Below are 22,556 nucleotides of genomic sequence, written 5' to 3'. Positions count from 1 at the left end.
TGAGCAAAATAAGGTAATTACCGTGTGATGGATTTCACCTGCACCCCGAGAAAATAGCCCCGTGCATATCTAAGCACAGCTGGTTTTAAAATATCCCTGTCCAAAAATCATTTCTCTATCAGCGTATGGTGGAGGATTTTTTTTTTTTTCTTTTTTCTTTTTTTTTTTTTCTCCTCGCCCTATATTACTGGAAGTCTGTGTGCTCAACAGTAACGGCCAACAATGTATCATGAAATCTGAAATGAAATGGAAATTTAGATAAGCTTATTTTCTTCAAGAACAAGTTGAATCTAGATAAGAATTCTTCATCCTCTGTGTTTATAGGCATGGGAGTCGTGCGATACTGTTATCGTTAATGCAGGGTTTAGATGAAGAAAAGTGATCAAAATGGAGAGCTTCCTTGAGATTGCGCTGTGCAGATTTTTCTTAAATTAAACGGAAGCGCTCTGTGAAGTTGTGGTGTCCATGCACTGATAATCTACATACAATTAACATGTGAGCTGATTGAATTTATGATATTCAAGAGTGAGGAATGTGCATGATGAAATGAGGGGATGTAAATGTGATGGGAATGTCTCTCTGTGAAAAACACCAAACACCAAAAAGTCATACAATAAAATATGAAAACACGTGTACATATATATTCATATTTTTATTTATATTTCATTTCTGGGAGGATATCTTGTACACCAAATATCCCATTGGCAGTTAAGCGCATTCAATGTGTTTAGAAGCCAGAAACAGTCACTTGTTTTAACAAACACAAATACAAAATAAAGATAACCACAAAATAATGAACTGCATGTATTTAACATACAAAAAAATCCCATGCCTACTCAGTAGGTAACTTCAACATTCCAGCTCTTGAAGATGTGGATATTTACACGTAAGTTTTACAAAAATATACTTTATAATTTTTATCCTTTTTTGCTTACATTCTGATAAAATGAAGCGGTGCCCATAGCTCGTCCCTTTTTCCTCCCTCTGAGTATGACTTACATTCTGTAACAAAAATATTCCCTCAACCCTTAAGGCGAGATGCAGTGCATCGTCTCTCGCGCTCGGCCGAGTCACAACATCAGCAAGGCTTCACAAAAGGCACCAAATAACGGGAGCGTTTGTCTTGTTTAGTTTTTTGTTGGGTTTTTTTTGTTAAATGTTTTTTTCTTTTCTCTGTTTTTCCATATAACCAAGCGATATGTCACATGTGAGAAAGAGAGAAAGAGATAGTACCAGTGGATGATATTTACAAACAGAAACTAACATCACTCTTACTCATGCTTGAATACTTAAGTGCTTTTTTTCAAACAATGTCAAAACGTATCACAGCATCATCACTACATAATAGAGAAAGTATGTAGAAAATATGGCCCTGCTCACTTCAAATAATACAATGCAAATATGCAAATAATTGTTCACATCAGTGGTACCAAAGAATGATAAAAACGAAACATGGCACATGTACAATATACATATATGATAGCTTATGTATATCATTCAAAGTCTTTTTGTACTGTGTGAGTGCCTGCAAGGGCGACGTGTCTCAGCACCACAACTGCTGGCAATCTGTTTGTCTCTTGGTTTGTGTGTACCTAATAGCAAAGACCTGCCAGTGCCGTTTTCTGCTCTGTATCTCTGGAGTCCCTTATGCATTTGAAGTGCTGCATTTGTTTTACAGAGACAGAAAAAAATCCCTTTTCATCTTCTATAGTCTTTGCCCAGTCCTTGACATGTGTCTTTTTCTCTCTTTCAGGTAAATCTCAAGATTCACCTAACACTGCACAGGGAGCAGAAAAGTGCTTTTTAGAGGGGAAAAACAAAGTCCTTTTGATGCTGATTTCTTTCCCCTCAAAAAACCTTAAGGAAGGAGAGGTGCGCACTAAAAAAAAGTTTTTCTCTTTGCTCTTTCTTAGCAGATTTCAATTGTCCTTGGGGAGAGGGTGGTCTGCATGTCTGACAGCGGAGTGGGCACTGGGGAGCTGTAGATGTTGGACGCAACTGAGGAAGGGTAGGAAGAGGCGACCTGGGACTGAAAGGTGCTGGACATGGACACAGATGGGTAGGTTGTGGCGATGGAAGGAGATGGATAGGACGTGTGGATAGGAGAGGAGTAGCAGGAGGTGACCGGAGACGGGTAAGAGGACACTGGAGAGGGGTAGGAAGTGATGGGAGAGGGGTAGCTGGAGGCAGGTGATGCGGCTGATACCGGCGCTGCTGTTGCCACCACTGCTCCTCCTTTATCTGCTTTCTTGTCCTTCTGTCTTAGATGGATCTTTGTGTGCCTTTTCCTCTCGTCGCTGCGGGCAAACTTGCGTCCGCAGATCTCGCAGGCGAAGGGCTTCTCACCGGTGTGAGTGCGGATGTGTGTTGTCAAGTGGTCACTGCGGCTGAAGTTGCGCATGCAGATGCGACACTGGAAGGGTTTCTGACCTGTGTGGATGCGGATGTGACGTGTCAGTTCATCAGACCGCGAGAAGCGACGGTCGCAGGTCTCCACGGGGCAGGCGTAGGGCCTCTCGTGAGGAGGTGTCTTGCTTGGCCGTGTTGGGTACTTACGCATGCGGCTGGGCTTAATGAGCTGGGACTGGTAGACACTCTTTAAGTCCTGAGAACCAGTCTGGGTGGCAAAGGCCTTGATGGTGGACAGAGGAGTAAGGGAAGGCTGGCTTGACTGACTCTGGAAGGGCTTTTGGTCAGGGGGCACCAGGCTGATCTCTCCCTGCTGCTGAGGGAAGAGGTAGTCGGGAATCATGGGCACAGGGAAACTTGTGCCGCAGGTCTTGCCATTGGGGTAGGCAGGGGGTGGATACTGCAATGTTCCTGCTGAACCGGGAAAAGCCTGGCCCTGGTCTGGGAAGATGTCAGAATTGGGGCTGGAGTAGGTCGGGGCGGCCGAGTAGATCGGGTTGGGCTCGCTGTGGTGAATTGAGGAACTGAGGCTGGAGTTCTGAGATGAGGAGGAGGTAGAAGAGGAGGAAGTGGAGGAGGACGGGATAGATGAAGCGGAGGACGAGGTGGTCTGTGAGGCCGCAGAGGAAGAGCTGGAGCTGGGCGCAATATTGCCCATCAGACCAGTGAACAGACCCAAGATGGGCTCTGCCCAGAGGCTATTGCTGCAGGTGGTGGCAGGCTCAAGGGTGAAGCGACCTGTGTAGGATATGGGGGGCAGCCTCTGGGTGGAGTAAGTTGGCTCGCCCACTGCCTTCTCACAGTTGAAGGGGATATCAGGTAACGTATCTGCAGAGAGCACAGAGAAAGCAGAGACATTAATCAAACTGTCAATACCCAGAGGAGGAAGGGGGGGGGGGCAGAGCAGTGGACAGTGTGTCACCCCTCTCTTCTATAACCGATCAGTCAGATGCCCACGCAAAGAAACACCTTTCAACTAAACTCTTCTAACCTCATGTTTAAAAGTGTCTCTTCTACATCTCCACACAGAAGTTGCTGTTTAAGCTTTCAGGCTCGCATTTTCATGTGCTCACGCTCTCTCGAGCTTTCTTTCATTTTCTGTCTTCCTGTCTTGCACAAGCACACACACTGACGTGCAGATTCTTAAAGCCCATCACAGAGCCAGAGGCAATTGATTACCGAAACTGCAGTTCAGCTGGTTTTAGGAATGCAATTTGAATTGAGCTGTAGGAGTGTCTAGAAGCATGCAGTGACTGAGCAATGTCTGAACCCTCAGAAATTCAACACGGATTTAGAGCTATTACAAAATTGGTGTTAAGTAAGTTATATATTTTTATTATTCGTCTGTGTTGTAAACATAGGATTTATTTGCCATAGACTTGTAATTAAAAATCTTAAATCTTTGTCAGTTGCGGATGGATATACAGTAATTTAAAACTGTGAATAACGATACATTGCAAACATTTATAATAATTTAAAAGTTGTACAGCTGTTTATTTCTATAAACTATTTTCTTGGGCTATATCTTCAGTTCAGTATTTACATGTAGCATAGAAAACAAGAGGCAAAAGAAGGAAATTCTTACCTCCAGCAAGGTGGTCGTATTGGTCTCCTGGATCCCCGGAGCCAAAGCCTGCACCTTCGGGTGCGGAGGCAGTGAGGAAGGGGGTTCCTGTCGTGCTGAGCATCATCACCTCCTCCAGCTTGGGGTAGTTATCCATGGGGGAGTGAGGAAAGCTCAGAGGCTCTGAGATCTGCAGGGCTGGGAGGATCATCTCGGTCTTGGCTGCAGCCATCCTCTGCTGGTGCTGAAGCTGCAGGGCTGAGGCTGCTCTCGTGGCTGCTGTGGAGTGCAGGCAGGCTGGGTGCACGCTGGCAGAGCAGTGCCTCACAGGTGGAGGGAATCACTTAGCCCAGCTCAGGGAGCGTTGCACACTTCTGCTGATGCCGTGGAAGATAATGTTTTCTGCCTTCCTCCGTGAGTCTTGTTTTCCCGTTGTCCTGCTGTCTTCACTTTCTCTCAGAGATGAGTAAAAATCCACTTGTCTTTTCAGAAGAAATCAAATGTGTCCTTATTACTCATTCCCTAAGATTCATCAAAATTGATCAACAAATCAATCTTGATTTTTGTATTCAATTATTCATCCAATCAGGTTTTGACCTTCTCGGATGGATATTGTTTTGAATTGACTTTTTACTTTTGGTGTGATATTTCTCAGTTCGGGAGTTCTATGTGTTTGTCTATCTATCTCTGCTCTAACAGTTGCTCTTGTGGGCTCTCAGGGCTCTCTCTGAGCTGAGAGGTTTCCCCGCTGCTTATATACCCTCTTCTGTGACGTAGATGTCCATATATGGAAAAAAGGAAGCCCATATTTAGGCATGAGTGGATGAGTGGAGGACACATGACGCTGGCCTGGGGGGAAAGCAGAGTGGAGAGACTTTATATTAAGCTCTCGCAGTAAATTGCGAAGACAATGCTGCTCTTCCTTTGTCCAGGATCAATGTATCTTCATAGCAGAACAGCTCCGTCCGACAGCAGTGTAATTCTTTCGCTCTCCCCGTCGCCACATAGATTTGATTTGGATTTCCCATCTGTGCAGCAGGCAGCGCTGCTGCCGGAAAGCCTGGCTCCGCCGTGCCATATAAGGTCGTGACTACATAAGGACCTCCGGTGGGTTTCCATTTCCCTTGTCCTTATTTGGAACTTCCTGAGGCAGCTCTTGATCGCTGCTTGGCAGTGAATGAGAGGCTGGAGTGCAAATCATGTCCAGCGCTCACAATAACTAATGTCAGCAACAGAATCCTGCCTGTCTGCTTTAAAGCATATGCTCCGGCTGAGCTGAAGACAAATGTGAGAACTTCGTGCAGAAAACGAACCGCTTTAATTTGACCGCGTTCCCGTTTTAACATTTGAGACGCTCTGTGCGCTGCGATTATAATTTAACCAGCAGTTCAGTTCTGTCAGTTTATGATACACATTTGATTTCAATCGCAAAAACTAAAAGATGGCTAAATTGACTTTTGAAGCTTTTTTAACGTTTATACAGTAAATTGCATTGCCATACACTTCTCCTTATGGGCTTATTATGGGCCTATATAAATAATTAACGGTGAGGGTGAAGGTATGTCCAAGCCTGTGGACTAAGAAATACAAGACTGTGCAAACTCTGCTGGATGGTAGCCTAGCAAACTTCCTCTAAATTAACTTTCCATCTCTCTCGGCTACGTGTCATTGATTAATGAGAACAGATTGCCGCGGATGCTGACGAGGTGCGGGGCGATCTGTCTAATTGAGGGGTGTCCCCGGCTCAATATTCAGGGAATCTCTCTGCCACTCAGCGGCCTAATGGGCCGCATTAACAACGCTGCGCACAGCTGCCAGGACGCCTGCGGGATACCGATGTTCCCCCGGCTGCTCCAGCTTCGGCTGGCGCGCCAGCACTCCTCGGTGGACGCTGACGGGAAATCAATGTGTTTCCCCTGCTGCTGACTGGATCTATAAGCGAGCAAGCTCATTGGGAAATATCGTGGGTTGGGGATGTTGAGGTGGCCCGGGAGAAGGAGAGGCAGGGAGAGAAAAGAGGTGCTGCCGGTGCGTTAGAGAGGGCGTCTTTGCAAGATTCCGCTCCCTCCAGATATGATTTGATTTAGACTCAAGGTCTACTGATTACTGAGCAAAGACCTCAGACCGTGTTTACGCTGCCCTTCGTCTACAGGTGTCACACGCATATAATGGCAGTCAGATTCAGACAGAGCAAAAACATTTACCGAGATAGATAAATAGATTGACTGGGTCGATTTATATGGCAAGGAAACAAAACACAACAATAATATAAATCTGGTGCTCACTGTAGACGTTTGGTCTTTACCGGACTGCATGCTGTCCCTGGCATTTCCCAGTCAGCCTCTGGCAAATGTCTCTGTTTACCCCCATTAGACTGATAGCAAAATTCTGTCATATATTATGGATGATGTGGAGCAGAGGCTCCTTCACACAGTCCAAATAAACCTGGAGTAGAGGACACAGCTGGAGAATGTGTAATGTTGTTTATTCATACAGATACTGTACGTATAAATGATGGAACTTAATAACTTTTGAAAGCATGTGGCACTGCACAGCCGCGTGGTATTTCAGGAGGAAACCGGTGCTCCCACTGCTCGCAGACTGTTAAAATTTGGATTAAGATTTTGTTTTTCTGCAAGAGGGATGCTACTCCTCCGCGGCCCTGTTACTTTAGGGGAAGACAGACCAGAGGACAGGATATAATGATGGTGAGTTACAAAAATGAGTGTTTCTGTTTGGATACCAAATCTAAATTCCTGTCTGCATCAGTTACCGAGGTCGATAAATTTGTGGCAAAGCAAAGAAGAAAAAGCAGGGCGCGCAGATGAGGGAACTCATCATCTGATGACAATGTAATAAAATCAGGTTAGGGAAAACTCAGAAAAGTAATAAAGTAATAAAGATGATAAACAGTTCACAGTGGCTGTTTGGGCCCCCCTTCACTCTGATGCACGGAGGGGGTGGAAGCCAGATGCTGTAAGGGCAGGAGAAGGAGAATTAGTCTGTGTGTGTGTGTTGATGTAGATGCTCTTGATATGTGTGCGCTGTTGCATGTTCATGTGTCTGTGTTTGGGTCAGCCGGTTTGTTTTTCTCGGTGCGCTCCCCATTGCTGCCCACACAAACCAGCCAGAGGAGTCCTCGCCTGATGAAACTCCAACGCTCTTCCAGCCGGCGAGGAAAAAAAACAAAAACGAAAGGCTCTCCCATTACCTACGCAGCCACCACGCCCCTGTTCAGACACACACACAAACACACACTGCATGAGGACTTGTTAATATTTAATCATGCCCCAATCTGCCACGAAGAAAAGACGAGGAAGTAGATGGGGAAGCCAAAAAAAGACAGAGGGTGGAAGAGAGTAGAGGAGTTGGAACAGAACAATACAAGGAGTGGGGAGAGAGAGAGCAAAGAAACTGAGATATTGAAGAATTGGAGGCAGGTTGAGAAAAGGAGATGAAGAAGGTGGGAAGGAAGGGTGAGAGAAAGTCACAGAAAAATAGAAAATAGACTGAGAGAGAATCCTCACACCCACACACTGTACGTGGGAGCAAATACCAAGCTTTGTGTTGGCATTTGTCAGCAGCCAGTGCCATGCAGTCAGTCAGGGAGACAGGACAGACATACAGGCAGACACTCCCGCTGCACCGTCACACCTCCTCACCTCCCGGGCTGCCCACACCGAGCGATGGTGCAATCCCTCCCCATTAGCATACAGGTGTGTCTCGCCTGGTGCACTCCCATGATGGGCCAAGATTAGAAGGTGCGTGATGACAGTTACCAAAGCCTCGATGTTACATAATGTGGCAGAGGCGATGGGAGGGAGGGATAATGTAATCAGAGAAGGAGAGGACCTGGTTATTTTGGAGCACAGAATGTAGCTTTCACGGTTTTGTTTTACCAGAAGGGAAAGAGTGAGAGTTGTGGATTTTAATATGATAAAGATTAAATGTGGCCTGGATGTGTTAGGGCCCGTGTTATACACGGCGAGAGTTGATAATTAAATAGGAGAAGAGCGGAGGCCTGATCGTATCGGGCAGAGTGACAGACTGAACATTAGCCCATAGTCATGTAGTGATGGGGAGAGAAGCAGAGAACATGATAGCGGGCCATTTGATAAATGTCATTTTTTTTTTTCTCCCAGTTTCTCCTAAGTGACGCCAGCAGGAGTGTGTGACCTGACCTTTTACACGCAGAGCGAGATGGCCTGGAAAAGGATGAACAGGCATGAGAGGGATAAAACCTCTTAGAAGCATTGAAGGCATCGCAAAAAAAATCTGACGTGCATGAAAAGCCAAATGGATCTAATGCGATTGTGAAAACTGGTGTTAGGGAAGTGCTGCATGTCTGTTTAAATACTTGACACTTTGACGCCAGTCATCATAAACCTTGGCTCTCTTAATGAAATCTAACACGGCGCGTGTGACAATACAAAGCAGAAGATTACAGCTCGCCACCTGTTGCTGCTCTAAAGCACTTTTTTTTTTCTTCCTCCTTTCAGAGGAATGCCGGTGTGGAATGCAGGCCTTGTGTTCGCGGCATATGATTATAAGATCACAAGTCTTCTTTTACTGTGGGAGCTGACCTACTAAAGCTTTAGGCCCCAGTGACGTTTGAAAAACAATCTGCTTTCACTTCACAGTCACTGCAGGCATCGCTCCCTGTCATATTATCCCCCAGGCTGTGAGACAGCATTGGTGTTAGCATATCACATGGAAACAGAGGCAGTGGCATCGAATGGCCGCTCTATCTGCTTATCTCCCCGTTGTTGCCTCCTGAAGGTAGTAGGTGACAGAGAGACAATTACCAAACACAACACAAAGCCCACCCCAACATGGCCCCATCATGTCCCCCAGGATATGTGACTCACCGAGTCCCCAGCCTGTTTGTTTGATGCTTGTGACAAAAGATCTGACCCCTGACCTTTTCAGCTCTGGATGAGTCACTGGTAGACTGAAAGACGGGGCTTCCCCACACCATGCAGCATTCACAGTACAGCAACGGGTAACATTTAAAGGTTGCCACAAAACACTTTTTCTGTCTCTGAAGTGTGTATGCTATAATCCGTGGGCGACCCCCAAATGCTGACTGATGTGAACAAAAAGAGGTCAGCTCTGTGTACATCATCCTCACAGTTGAAGTGTTTATTGATTAGGGATATAATTCTGGATTAAAAAAATATATTTAACAGACACTTAGTGTTACCTTTCTAGATAAGCAGAGGAAGCCGCTGTGCTGATGCTGACTGATGAGAGATGAGATTTGGTACTCCTCACTTCATACAAACTGTACCTGAGATAAAACTGAAGAAGATTTTCTGAGAATAGCATCTACCATGAACATCTATTTTCCTTTTATTTCAGTCTGAATCCACTTAATACAGCTTCTGCTACAGTTCAGAGGAAAAATACTGTCCTGTTCGTGTTCTAGATTTTTCTTCTCTTTTAGTCACACATAGCATTAACATTGAGAAACACAACACAGGAGAATAATTTGTGAAGCAGAACAGTTTTTGTTTGTTTAACGTGTTTAATATTTAACCCGACCCGTGCCATGTCTTTGTGGATGAAGAAATCAGGCCCGAGCCAGACCACATCGGTTTCAAGTTTACTCCAAAGCTGCCTGGATGTTGAGCCGTGTTGCAGCGGGTCAAAACTCCCTCTGGCCGATTGAATAAACTGGAACTGCTCCTCTGGCCGCTTACGTCTTCATGCGAGCAGAGGGACAGACAGGAGGAGACAAGAAGCGAGGGAGGCAGAAAGATGTGGCCTCAGCGTCCAGACTGAAAAGCAACTGGTTTGTTGTCTTTAGCGAACGCGTTCGGGCGTGACTCATGTTCATGCGTACTCAGAGCAGACAGAAAACATCCAGACGCGCAGACCTGTTTTTATTCCACTACAGTCTTGAGAGTTTTGTCAGGGATTTAAACTTTGCTTTACAGAGCTCTGCCAGTCCACATCTGTTTCACAGCAGCTTTATGTAGCGTGGGTTTATTATTGCGTCAGACAGTCACGGCATCACCCGGCTCACTCCTTGGCCCTTGACGTTTATTGAGAGAATGGCAAGCAAGGGGAGATAGTTTGGTTTTTATCTTTTCCTTTATGGACCAAGAGCAATAAACACATACCCTGAGCTATTGAAAATTTGGTAAACTTACCCTCAAATCACCCCGTCTCTCAAAGGATGACCTGCCTGGACCTGGCCTTATACAAACAGGTAAGGCACACACATGCACACACATGCACACACATGCACACACAAACCTTTAAGCTGTTCTCCAGAGTTTATTTGAGTTTTGAGTCAAATCAGAAGTTGCCAAGACAAATAGTCTCCTTGTGTCCGGTGGCCGAAGCTGTTTCCAATAACTTGCAGTGAAGTGAAAATGACAGTCGGAGAGAGGCACATCTGCTCAGGTGAGAGTTATTTATTTTGTAGTGTCGCCGAAGAAGTAAAGTGAAGGTGCGGAGAGGGAGGAAGGGAGGCAGGGAGATAAATGGGTAGGAAGAGATACAGAAGCGAGAGGAAGTGATGGAAAAGAAGAGCCAGAAAGCGACAGAGAGTGAAAGAGAAAGCGACTGTTAGTGGGTTGTTGACAGGTGGGCCTGAGGGCAGGTACGACAGGTTGATTCAGGTAAGCCCCTTTCGCTCCTTACCCCCTACCCTCCAACCCTCCCCCCCTACCCCAGCTGGAGACTGCCGATGCGGGATAGCCTACAGGGCTGGGGAGACAGGTCTCCATCAGAAAGCCCCGCAACCCTTTACAATCATACGATAATCGTTTAACTCAGAGTGCTGTATGTCAACAGGCATGACGGCTGACGGGGAAGACAGACAAGACGAGTAGCAACAATAACTGCAACACTCGTTCCATGCTTCTAAGGAAGACGGAAAACAAACAAGAAATGGATGGAGGGGAGAATGAATAAATGAATAACTGTCAGAAGCATTTGGCTTATGGGACGATGGGTTTTTCAGGAGTTGAGGCTCGAGGGCCAAATGTCACTTTGGGTCACCTGGACCGAAGATGCACCGGGCGATCTTGCAAACTCCGTTACAGCCAGACAATAAAGCATCTTGACTAATTACAACCAACACCTTATTTGCATTTCTGCTTTAATTTTAGATTATCTATTACAAATTAATAGGGTCAGAGTTCTATCTCTTTCTCTCTACTCTAGGAAGTCCTTGGAAATGACGGGGTGTGCAGGTTAATGGTGCAACTGGATTAAGGAGACTAGATTCATACATAATGCAGGCATTTACCTTAATGGGAGAAACGTGACTGGTGAGCAGTGTTTACATTAAAGGAGGGTGAGAGTTCAGCTGAGCCGAGGGAATATTTTTCTGCCTACGCTGGCGGCAGACAGTGTAATGAATTTCTATAAAGCGCACTGCAAATAAAAATAAAGACACACAAAGGAGATTGCATGTTGATGGTTGTCGGGCCATGCTGACAAGGAGAAATGGGCGAGGATGGTGTTGAAACTTGCAGTAGTACACAGTCAGTGGAAATGCGGTAGCCTTCGTCTGAACCTCGAAAAAAAAAAAGAAACCTCAGCTAAAGTCAAGATTAACAATAATCTCAATTTAATCAGGGCATTTAAAACATGTGTGCGAAGGAGTGATCAAACAGGAAGTAAAAAGTTTGTACTACCTTTATGGGCCGCCTTTCAACATGAACATTAACACAGGTTGCCGCAAAGACACACACCAACACGTTCCATTATTTGTGTTTGTCTTGTTATCCAAACACGCCATGCACGTGGCATTTTGAGCGCAAACACCCACTTACACACATGATCACGTCCGAGGGCCGACATGAGTACATGTATCCACAAGTGTGCCGGCAGCACACACCCAGCACGTAGCCTGACACCCTCTTGGCCACAATACTCCTCACAATTAAAATGAATCTTGTTCGAAGGCCACATGGTGCTGCTTTTTCTAACAGCCAAACAGGGGAACAACTCCATAGCAACACCAGAGAAATGTTTACATATGAAGATATTTGGATTTGCACAGTTGGAAACATAAACAGGCTTCGTGTCATAATTTAGTTAGGAAAAGGATTTCGCTTTGTATTGACTTAAAGAGTCAAAGAAAGAAAATAACGTGAGTCGGAAAGTCATGAACTTCCATTTTTCTCGCAGTGGGATTGTGACAGTGTGTGTTCTCATTACGAGCACACCGACAGCCCTCCGCGGGTCTCACTCTCCGAGTTTCTCTCTCGCTCTCCCCATCTATCTCTGCATTCCCAGACAGCTTTAGCAGTTCAAACCCTCGCACTGCGGCATTGTCACACACCACACTGGTTGCCATGGAGAAATAGTCCTCCTGGTCTCCAAGGTACCCGAGTCTATTGTCTTTGGCTTCTTTATTTAGATGAAAACATGATTTGTTGGAAGGGATCTACTTGTTTTTTCGCTGCTTCTCTTTGCTGCCTTTTCTTTCTTCTTCTTCCTCCTCACGAGCATCAATGCGACGTCGCATGATGTGTATTGTTTCATCCTTTCTCCTTTCCAGGAGTTCGACTATGTGCATGTGTGCGTCAAGCTCGTCTGATGTTTTGTAGCAATTAATTTCAGTGTGTCTGCATGTCAGCGCCCCAGGAGGGGGGCTGTATAAAAGTTTTCCCCATTGCCACAGCTCTCGCCAGGGCTTATAATTGCCTTCTATTACCAGGGCTGGGTGTCACAGCGCCTGCCTGTCTGTCACCAGGAGACTCTCAACTAACGACAGATGATGAGCCAAAGAAGTTGGAGTTTTCTTACTGCTGCTCTTTTTGGCAGGAGATATAATACAGGAAATATATATATATTATACAGTAAATAGGAAAGAGTATTGTCCTCAAGCTAGTTGGCCTTGCGGGTTGTGTTAAGCAAAGATTTCACCCTCAGTGGTTTGTGAAGCTGTACTGTTGCAGAAGTAGATTTGAAGACATCTGTATGAGAGCTACACACTCACAAAAATAACAAGCTCAAGGTGATCCACATACCGGGCAAAAACAAAAAAATAAAAAGTTAAGTGATTCTAATGTGGCTTTTAAAAGCAGCTGTGAGGGCTTACAAACACTTACAATCAGCAAGCTCTAACCTTTGACCCTGTTTATTTGCTCACAGCTGTCAGCAAGCTGCTGCTTCTGTAGTCGCTGGCTGCTGCAGCTGAAAACCAAACAGGAAGTGACGTCACATCCTTTGCTCCGTGATGCTCCGTGATAACACTGGGCTCAGTCGGAGAAACGACAGAATGAAAGGAAGAAAAAAGACAGAAACGGAGAGTGCTGCGGCTGATGGGTGGAAAGAGGAAGTTGTCTGTGTTTCGTTCTCATTCAGTGCCTGTGGCTCAGACGTCCCAGACTCTGTGGTCTTGTTTAAGGCCAGCCAGACAAATAAAAAACTGTAGTATAATTTGAGTCACTTATCTACTCATTCTAATATAGTCTACATCTCTGGTTTTACCCTTAGATGACCGACTATGACCACATAATAAAGTTGTTTTTATCTTTATAATCATGTAAACATTCAATATTCTTGAACCAGACTTTGTTAACGTCACCAGTTGCTAGCCTGTGACATTTGCTCATGTCTCATATTTGCTTTTTGTTTCTTGCATGTTCTTTTAACAGCCGCTCGCACATTGTGTTTCACTCACATAACTCATCCTGTTTTTGCCATGAATATGGATAATGACACAATTAACTCTAAGACTACTGATTTTAAAGGGATGAGAAGAGGTTTCTAGTTCACTGCACTCCCCTTTATGTTACTGTATGTAACCCATAATGCTAAATCTGCTTTCAAAAAAACCCTTGTGTGAACCTGTTGGTTTACCAGTACACTGGCATTTCTGTTTTTTTTTTCGCATGCAAGGTGATGCAAAATTGGAAGGAGAGGTTTCGGAAACTGTGACGCTGTGCTTTGTCAGCGCAGGGTGCAAAGCAGGGTAAGTTATTGTTGTGTGTCTTTGCGGCAGAGGCGTGCAGCAGCTTGTTCCTCTGGCACGAAGGCTAAGCACTGAATGAAGTGGGTGCAGGTAAACATGCTAAGACAGGCCATCTCAAAAGTTGCGCTGCCTTGTTGATATCTTTCGCGTTCATCCGCCTACTTTTTCTCATTATGTGTCATCATTCCATCTCTGGATTTTTTTTGTGTGTGTGTGTTTGGGATCTGGCGGTTAGAGGATTTGTGCTTCTATTCAGCCTTGTAGAGTGAAAAATCTGACTGTAAATGTACAAATTACATAAAGAGGTGACCTTTCAGATCAAGAAACAGGTAAATTCCTTCTCAGTGACTGAATCATGTAAGTTACTGTAAATGTCTTTGAAGGGATTTTTTTGAAAACGTTTGCCCACCTTTACAGTGCCCCCAGGAGATACTTCACACTTGTTTCATCATCCAGTCCCTGACATTTGTTGCTATGATGATGATGATGATGATTGTGCTGATGATGGTATTGTGACTGGGCTTGGCTAGAGCCACAAATAGGCACAAATTGTTTTGAAAGCTGGCTTCATTTCTCATTTTCAGAATGGGGAACCAGAGAAAATGAGTCAGAGCAGACGTGTCAAGATGCTGAGACAGCAGACACTGATCTGAGACCAGTTCTAGTTAATGGCTTGATAGGGAAACTAAGCCTCCAATGGTTAATGGAAAACTGGTCCGAGAGCAGTTTTCTGAGGAAGCGCGGTGTTGCAATCGCTGAAAATGTCAAAAGGAGATGACCCGCTGTGAACAGGATAAATAAACCTGTAGTTGTAATGTATGGGCTATTGGGAATAGCCAACCATGTCCACTCCAAAGCGAGCAAGCCAGCGGGAGAAGGGGAAGTGGGTGGGTTGAGAGGGGAGAAGGAGGGGATGACTGTGGGAGAGAAGCAGGAGGGAAGGGAGAGGAGGTCTGGAGCGAGTCCAGGGGAACTCCAGACTGCTGTTACCCAACATGCTCTCTCTCAGCAGGGGCTGGGATACTGGCTGCTGCTGCTGCTGCTGTTGGGAGAGACACAGGACCTGAGTATGTGGGGAAGAGGAGGGGGCACACACTGACACACACAAACACGGTCAACACTCACGTACGCCCACAACACACACTCACATACTCACCCACACACACACACACATACTGCCATGGCCGTGTCGCCATAGTAACACACTGACCCTAGCTTTAAAGTTGCACTCTGCCAAGCTTGATCTCCAGCCGAGCTCCGTGTAGTGGGGTGGAGTAAATCTGCCTATTTATAGAAGCCCCTTTGGCTCGTTTTCACCAGTGACAATAAGAGCTAATCTCCTTTCTCCAAAGTCCCGCCACATCTACCTTACATCAGCCCATGCTCACATTACCAGAAGGACATTAGTGGTGAGAGCTGGGGGTGAGCGGGCAGCATTGGAATAAATAAGAGAGAATGGAGGAAAAAAAAAAGGAAGATGTAATAGCAGAAAAACAGAAAGACAACGATAAAGTAAAGCACGGCCTGTTACGCGTTAAACAGTCTGCATGTTGTAAACGTGCTCCGAAGCTGAGTGCGTGTGGCTCAACTTGCACCCACATGGACGCAGACCAGACTTTGACCAACATGACTCGGCACTGCCCGGGTAATTGTCCCACCACTGGCCTCTGCTCCCAGCCAGACTGAGTTAGCAGAGGCAGTCGCGGGGAGCAGCGTGTAACTTTAGCCGGAGCAAAAGCCGCTCTGGCCCTGGCTGCAGTCCAAGTCCACTGGCCTCTTTCTCAACCCCCCCCACATCTCGGCCGCACCGATACCGATCATAGGCTGCCAGTGCACAGTGGTGGGTTCAGCCGAGGCCTCGCGGTACCCTTGACACAAAGGCAGAGCGGAGAGAGAGAGGAGCTGCTCCAGATGAAGGGGGTGATATTGATACTACTGTTTCTTTGCTGATACATTCCTGGACATGATCTGAGTGTGTTCAGCACTGCTCCAGTCATGCCTCCTCTCAGCGTGATTGATCCATGGGCTCTTTCTAGTTTTTCTTTACCTCGTACGAGATTTGTTTCTCTGTCTTCCTCTTTTGTTTTGCATTTTCCATTGCCTGTATTTGACAGGCAATGGAATAACAACAATGTCTTCCCTACTTCCCTTTTTCTTTGGTACAAAGTCATGAGCCACAGACGTAATTAAAATAACCGTTCATATTCTATTGTTACACACTGACATATGACACTAAATGCGACAGTCCATGAGGTGTCAGACGTTTCGGTTCCTTAAAGATGACTTCTGGAGAAGATGACTGACCTGAAGTGATGCCATGATGTGGCTGTATATGGAGGATTTATAGGATACAAGCGGACGTCAGTTGTGATTTCATTTGTGGCACACTTTTAGCCGGTGTAATCGTCTAAGCCAGTTAACTGATCAATGATGACGGCGCCTGCGTCAAAACTATGCAGTGGCGCTCCGTCAGGTGTCAGCCTGTCTATTTTCTGAGAGGATTCATTCATGTGATAATCCTTAGCTGTGGTGCACTGGCAGCTAACTGTCCTGACTTGACTAGCTCCTCTCGCTAAGTGGCTTAGGCTGTTTCCTTTGTGGCACACTGCGTCACACAGTAAACTTAACCTCAACCCAGACATAAGCATATTAACATGGTTAAGTATAAATAGCTTAGAAAAGTTAAATTAAACCTCTATGTTTGTGGAAGTGAGTATTTTGGGCACCTGTGATCTTGTTATTGGTGTTAAATTTAGCTTTGTGGTCCTCAGCGAGGAGTGGAAACAGTGACAGGGACCTGTTTTGCCACAGCACACTTCCTGCACAATGTGAGTAGTAAGAAAAACCACAACCCAGTGACGCAACGATCGGAAAAAAAAAAGAGAGCAACAGAGGGGCGAGGAAAATCAGCAATGAGGAAGTTGTGGCTTCATTTGAAAAAGGAAAATTGTTGACTGAACTGTAAATGGATACTGTAAGCGAACTGAAAGTTTCCTGCGTGTGGACTTTCCCCTTTATGATAACACGATAGGCAGTGGCGATAAGGTGAGCAACAGACAGAATATAACGCTGCAATTATTAATGCTGCTACTTTGCCTGACCGTGGAAACAATTCTCTGCTTTGCTGCATAAAATTATTTCAACAAGCGGCGCACACACACGCGCACACACACACACCTACAGACACATATTAGTCTATTTATTCTCTTTTATACTCTCCATCTCTCGTGCCATTTGTAGCTACTCTCACTTCCTGTGGGCTATTGTTTGCAGTGACCTCAGCTACACACACGGCGTGCAGCAGAACACGCAGCCTTTCTACAAACTACAAAGAAAGGACTTTGTGTTATAGATACTAATGCGCTGCTGCGTTTATTCCGATAAAGCACAGCGGAGCGTCGCCGTTAAGAGACAGATTTCTAAAAGTAATCGGTTACATAAACTGCTTATTTACGTGAATGAATTTATAAGACACCGCAGAGTAAATGTTGACTATTGTTATGTGATTATTATATTTATATCCATGACCATGATCTTCTTGTCAGAGGAAATGTGAAATGAGCGCGTGTGAAAGATATTTTTGGTTCATTTGTGTCAGTTACCCTATAAAGAATAAACGAAGATGCACTCATTTTTGTCTATTTGTGTGGGAGTCGGAACACTGTAAGTGCGAGAGTTTGTGTGCGTGTATGTTTGTGTGTGTGCGTGCGCGTGTGTTTATGAGTGTGACACAGAGTGTTGGAAAGAGACAAATTTATAGTGTGAATTTTCTCTCAACACTGAAAGTCATGAATCATCTCTGCTGCACAGACATAACCACAGGAAGTACCCATGGAACACACACACCCATACATGCACAGCCGGCACACAGCAACAGCATAGGCAAATACACTGAGAGTGATCTACTGGAACAAACACCCGGCCAGAAATAACACGGCCATAAACTTCGAACATCTCAAGAGTATAAATTCATCAAGTTTGTTTCCAGGGATTTGTTCGTATCGATTACGACAACACAGAACAAGATTCTTCTTTTGCAACAGGCACCAAATCTTGTAGATCAATAAACTTTGGTCAAGACTCCATCAAAACATCCCAGCCATTTGCTGCAGCGAAGAGGTTACCATGGTGACCTCCACACTCTGGGGACATATGTAACAAGCAAGAAAGTGTGTGTGTGTGTGTATATGTGTGTGTGTGTGTGTGAGAGAGACTTATAGGAGGCGGGGAGAGAGTAGCCAGCCTTGACCCCCGGAGTCTGTCTTTCTTGTAAACCTCTTTTGGTTTCGCTGTGACAGAACAGAATAGTTGCTCATTATTCCCGTTGTATGAACCTGGTCCAGGAGGTGACAGCTTTAGTGAAAGGGTCCTCTCGTTGACCAGAAGGAACACACACACACAAACACACAGAGAAAGTTAACAAGAGATGAGGGAAATCTCAAGGTGAGAAGAAAATCAGGCCATTGTAAGACACATAAAAGAATACAAACTGTTTAATTCTTTCCACGACCTCCAGTGATACCTTGTTATGAGAGATGGGAGAACTGATCTGTCATGAGGAGCTTTTAGGATGTTTTTGTTTTTAAGCGCTGCCGCAACGCGAGTTAGATTACGACCAAGCGGCGACCTCCAGAAATGAAAAATGAAAAGTGACAAAAGCTGCAGTTCCTCAAATGTCCACTTGAGGCGCGCAAAAAAAAGTAGAAGTCAGTGTCAAAAAGTCAAACTTTACAGCAGAATTAAATATTTTTACGGCGAAATTTCCCCATTCGTGACAACTTTATGGGGGCGGATATTTGTATACCTCATCCATAAAAGGCTTAAAGTTATGCATAACTGATGGGGTGGCTGCTTTGAGTGACAGAGCGGGTTTTGTCTCGGGTATTGTCCACCTTTTTGCCCATTTTTCACTTAGCCGGGAGTTGTGCAGAGTCAGATTCTGGTAAGATGGCCATGGCTTGAGCCACCACCATTGAGCTTCATAGCTGCTCTTCAAAAGACCTATGGGTTCGTCTGTCTTCATACACAGTCAATAATTACGACCTGCAACGTACAGCAAAATCCCTCTCGATTCACAATGCAGCAGGACAGTATGTACCGATATATATGTACATGTACTTTATGTACAAAGGAATAAAATGTGATTTTAACTATCTGGCTTCTTACAAAGATTTTATATTGGTTTTATTTAATTAATGGGATCCAGTTTGCAAGGTCTATGGCACCTAATAAATCTATGAGTACTAAAAAATTCAGAGGAATTATGTTGCACGTTGTGGGCTGTGATCTTGTCTAGTGTGTTTGTATATAACAAAGTCTTCCTACTTGTTGCCTGTTTACGCCGTTGCTCTGACTCCTCGGATGTGGCCCGGAGGGCTGGCATGCACGGTTGTCCAGGTGATGGCTACCGTGGAGACAGAGGGCCTGACCGGTCTTGGCCCACTCTCTTACACCAACTGTGCCAACTTACCGTCAGCCGGACACTAAACGGCGGCGACACATGCGGCGGCGCCTTCCTCTTCTGCTGACCGTGGGCACATGTGTTCAGACCTGAGAAAAGATGAACTGAAGGGGTGAACAGCCATTTGAGATGAGGAGATCTGAAATCAGATTTGCCACTCTCAGATATAACCGCATCAGTGAAAAGACTGTTGAAATATCTGACCCAGCATCAGTGGTGTAGGGGAGGGAGTGTTTCTTTTTTTTTTTTTCTCTCTTTGCTGGTGGGCTATAAGCAACACTGAGAAGAGATTTGCAGAGACAGCCCATAACAGCTCCCTTGGAACCAATGACTCAGATATGCAGATGTGTTTACTTCCCTTCTGTTTCCCACCTCAACCAGCACACAAAAGGCAGGGGGAATGAAAGTGCCTGATAATGTCTTTAAGTGTTTCATTTATATATTTATATGCCGTTATAAAGAACTCATTTTTTACAAAAACTTAGACAAGCACTTCAAATGGGCTCTTTGCCTCTTCCCTCTATTCCCTCCCTCCCTTCTGAGGGTATTCATCTTTTGTCTAATGCGCAGCGCTGCTCTCTGTTAGTTTCTTTCTGACACCATGCCAGCAGAGTCATCTGCAAAGGGACTCATGTAGGGATTAAAACCCATCAACAGCTCCCCTTTAACAGAGAGGTAAAAAAAAATGTTGAAAATAAAATACAAAAAAAATATATATAAATAAAAAAAAACAAAAAACAAAAAAAACTCCAGACAGTTTGGAGAAAACTTGCAGAAAGAGAATGCAGATTGTCACCTGACCCTGAGGCAAGGCAGCCCTAAATATAATAAAGAGAAGACAACAGAAGAAGACGAGGCGACACGACACGGGTAATGTGTTTTCTCTGCTGGTGTCGTCTGGCAGATCTCGGATGATTGAGTGCTGATGCCTTGCCTGGGCCGCTTCAGAGAAGATCGTCTACCCCCCTCCCTCAGCCCGTACACACATGCACACACGTGCACACAGCCTTTCTCATGACACACATGTGCACGCACACACACACGCAGATTTCCTGTTGTCGAAGTGACAAAAACATCAAGGCGTATTAACTGTCATCATCTCAGCATCTCTTCATCTCTCCTTTTGGTCGAGGGAATATTTCAAGGTAACACTTTATTATTGTGGGGTGTGTGTGTGTGTCTGTGCTTGTGTGTGGTTTTCTCCACGGTGGATGTGTGTCTTAATTATAACAGGGTTTAGTGAATTAGGCCAGGATGTGTAATAGACTCAAATTTGCATAATCTCCGTTGAATAAACCTCGGTGACAAACATGCAAGCAGAAAATCATACCTACTTACTGTACTGCGTGACTTCAACAAAAAATTTAAAAAATGGTAGAAAGGCGTGTTTGTGACAGTAATCTATAGTGTTTACTTACTTAGCGCGTATTAATCTCTGTACATTTTTATAATCACCCCGCATTGTGAAATTGTCAGCGGCAGATACGGACAAACAGGTGCTGGCTACAGAGGAAGTTGATTGGCCTGATTCCATGATCCATTTTCCCAAGCCTTCCACACCCCTGCAGCTGTCCTCCTGAATATGAGAACCATGTGTGTGCATGCATGTGTGTGTGCGCGCGCGCGTGTGTTTGCAGTGCATGCTTGTGGTTATGACAAATTCACTCCTCGTTGCTTGCCAATAGGCAAGACAATGATCTTCATTGACAAAGACAAATAAAAAACAAGCAAATAAAAGTACGCGTAGAAATTAAACACCTGAATGCATTAAACCCTTTTTTCCCCTCCCCTTTTTTTTTTTTCTCAAACTTTGAAAGAGTCTGACCTGCTTGAGAAAGAGCTCCACTGATGTTCAAAGTGAAGTCATGTAACAGGTTTTCGGGGCTTTTGGCTGTTTTGCATGGCGGAATGTTTTGAACTGAGCGGTGACAGCCCCATCCCGACTGAAGAGTCTGCTTCAACTCGCCTCATTTCTATCGGAAAACACTCCTCTCTCTCCTTCTCTCTCTGTCGCTCTCTCTCTCCCTCACCGTCCTCTCTCTGAAGCTGCAGATCACTTGAAAAAGAAAAGGGAAGGAACATGAATAAAAACTGAAGGCACTTTTCTTAGATATGTCTCTTGATGCTCTTCAGATCTTTAAGGCTTCATCGCAGGGAAACGCAGGGTTACTCTAAGAAACTGAAGGACTGTGACTTCCTAATCTACTGTACAAGACCCGAATTTGAGAACAGACGCGTCTTAATAGCGGCTTCTTTTACCTCTCGCAGTTTTTTATTTATTGATGGACCGATAGAGGGGAAGCTATTTGCGTCTTAATTTAGATGAAAAGAAGAAAACGAGGGACCATAATTGTCAAAAGAAAGCCTTGATCATTTCATACTCTCATGACTCAAAAATGAAATAAATAAATAAAAGAAATCACAGTGAAAAAAAAAATCTTCAGTGCGAGAAAAATGAAAGGAGAACTTTCTACGTGGCCCATTTTACGTTTAATCCATAGTACGATTTGTCCAACTAAATGAATACTACTTTGTGATTACATGAAAGCGTGTCCGCAAACAAAGGCGGAATTTTGAATCGGTCAGTCATGAATACGTAGTCTGAATGTTTCCAGGTTTGGAAGAGTAAAAGCTGAACCTGGGTCTGCTGGAGCCTTACCTCCGTCAGCTCTAGCACATCGGGTATAATGACTTATGTCCCAGGCATAATGAAAACATCCGTGCAAAGTGAATGTGACTGGATATCAGCTCTCAGTCATCCTTTAGCAACAGCGGAGCAAATGAGCTGCCAGCAGCGTCCTTTCTCTCCCCGTCTTTCTGAACTCTCTTTCACACTGGATTCCAATGCCGTCTGACCATTATGAATGTAAGTCGTGGGGGTCGCTGCTTGTCCTCAACACAATCTCAGCTTGACCTTTTATTCTGAAAGAGCCCTCGCAGAATTCAATTAAGCAAAATGTACCGTTAACGGTCGGGCGGCCACAACCTTTAAACTTACCTGTTTCTGTTTGTTTAAATGATTCTGAAATTTTTCCACTGAGGAAAATTCCTGTTTGAGTTTTGATCTTTGCGATAGGTTGACAATGAAGTTTTCCTTGTTTAAGGAAAACTAAATTAAGGTGTGCCCAATAAAAGCCAAACCCATCACATCCACTCCACTATTCTGCTTATGTAACGTCCAG

At 44.8% G+C, this 22,556-nt stretch overlaps 1 protein-coding gene across 1 annotated transcript; it reads right to left on the bottom strand.

The window, feature by feature from the left end:
• Positions 1-637: 637 nt before the first annotated feature.
• On the bottom strand, positions 638-4,778 carry egr1 (early growth response 1). Its single transcript, XM_084550404.1, has 2 exons — positions 3,995-4,778; positions 638-3,237 (listed from the first exon to the last, which is right to left on the bottom strand). The coding sequence occupies exons 1-2, from the start codon at positions 4,203-4,205 to the stop codon at positions 1,910-1,912; spliced, it is 1,539 nt and encodes a 512-aa protein (XP_084406530.1). The 5' UTR covers positions 4,206-4,778; the 3' UTR covers positions 638-1,909.
• Between the last annotated feature and the right edge of the window lie 17,778 nt (positions 4,779-22,556).

The sequence above is a fragment of the Chelon labrosus genome (assembly GCF_963514085.1).
Source record: "Chelon labrosus genome assembly, chromosome: 8".
In the NCBI taxonomy this organism is placed as follows: Eukaryota; Metazoa; Chordata; class Actinopteri; order Mugiliformes; family Mugilidae; genus Chelon; species Chelon labrosus.
Note: the sequence above shows the minus strand (reverse complement) of the source record. Positions and strands in the feature narration are given on the sequence as shown.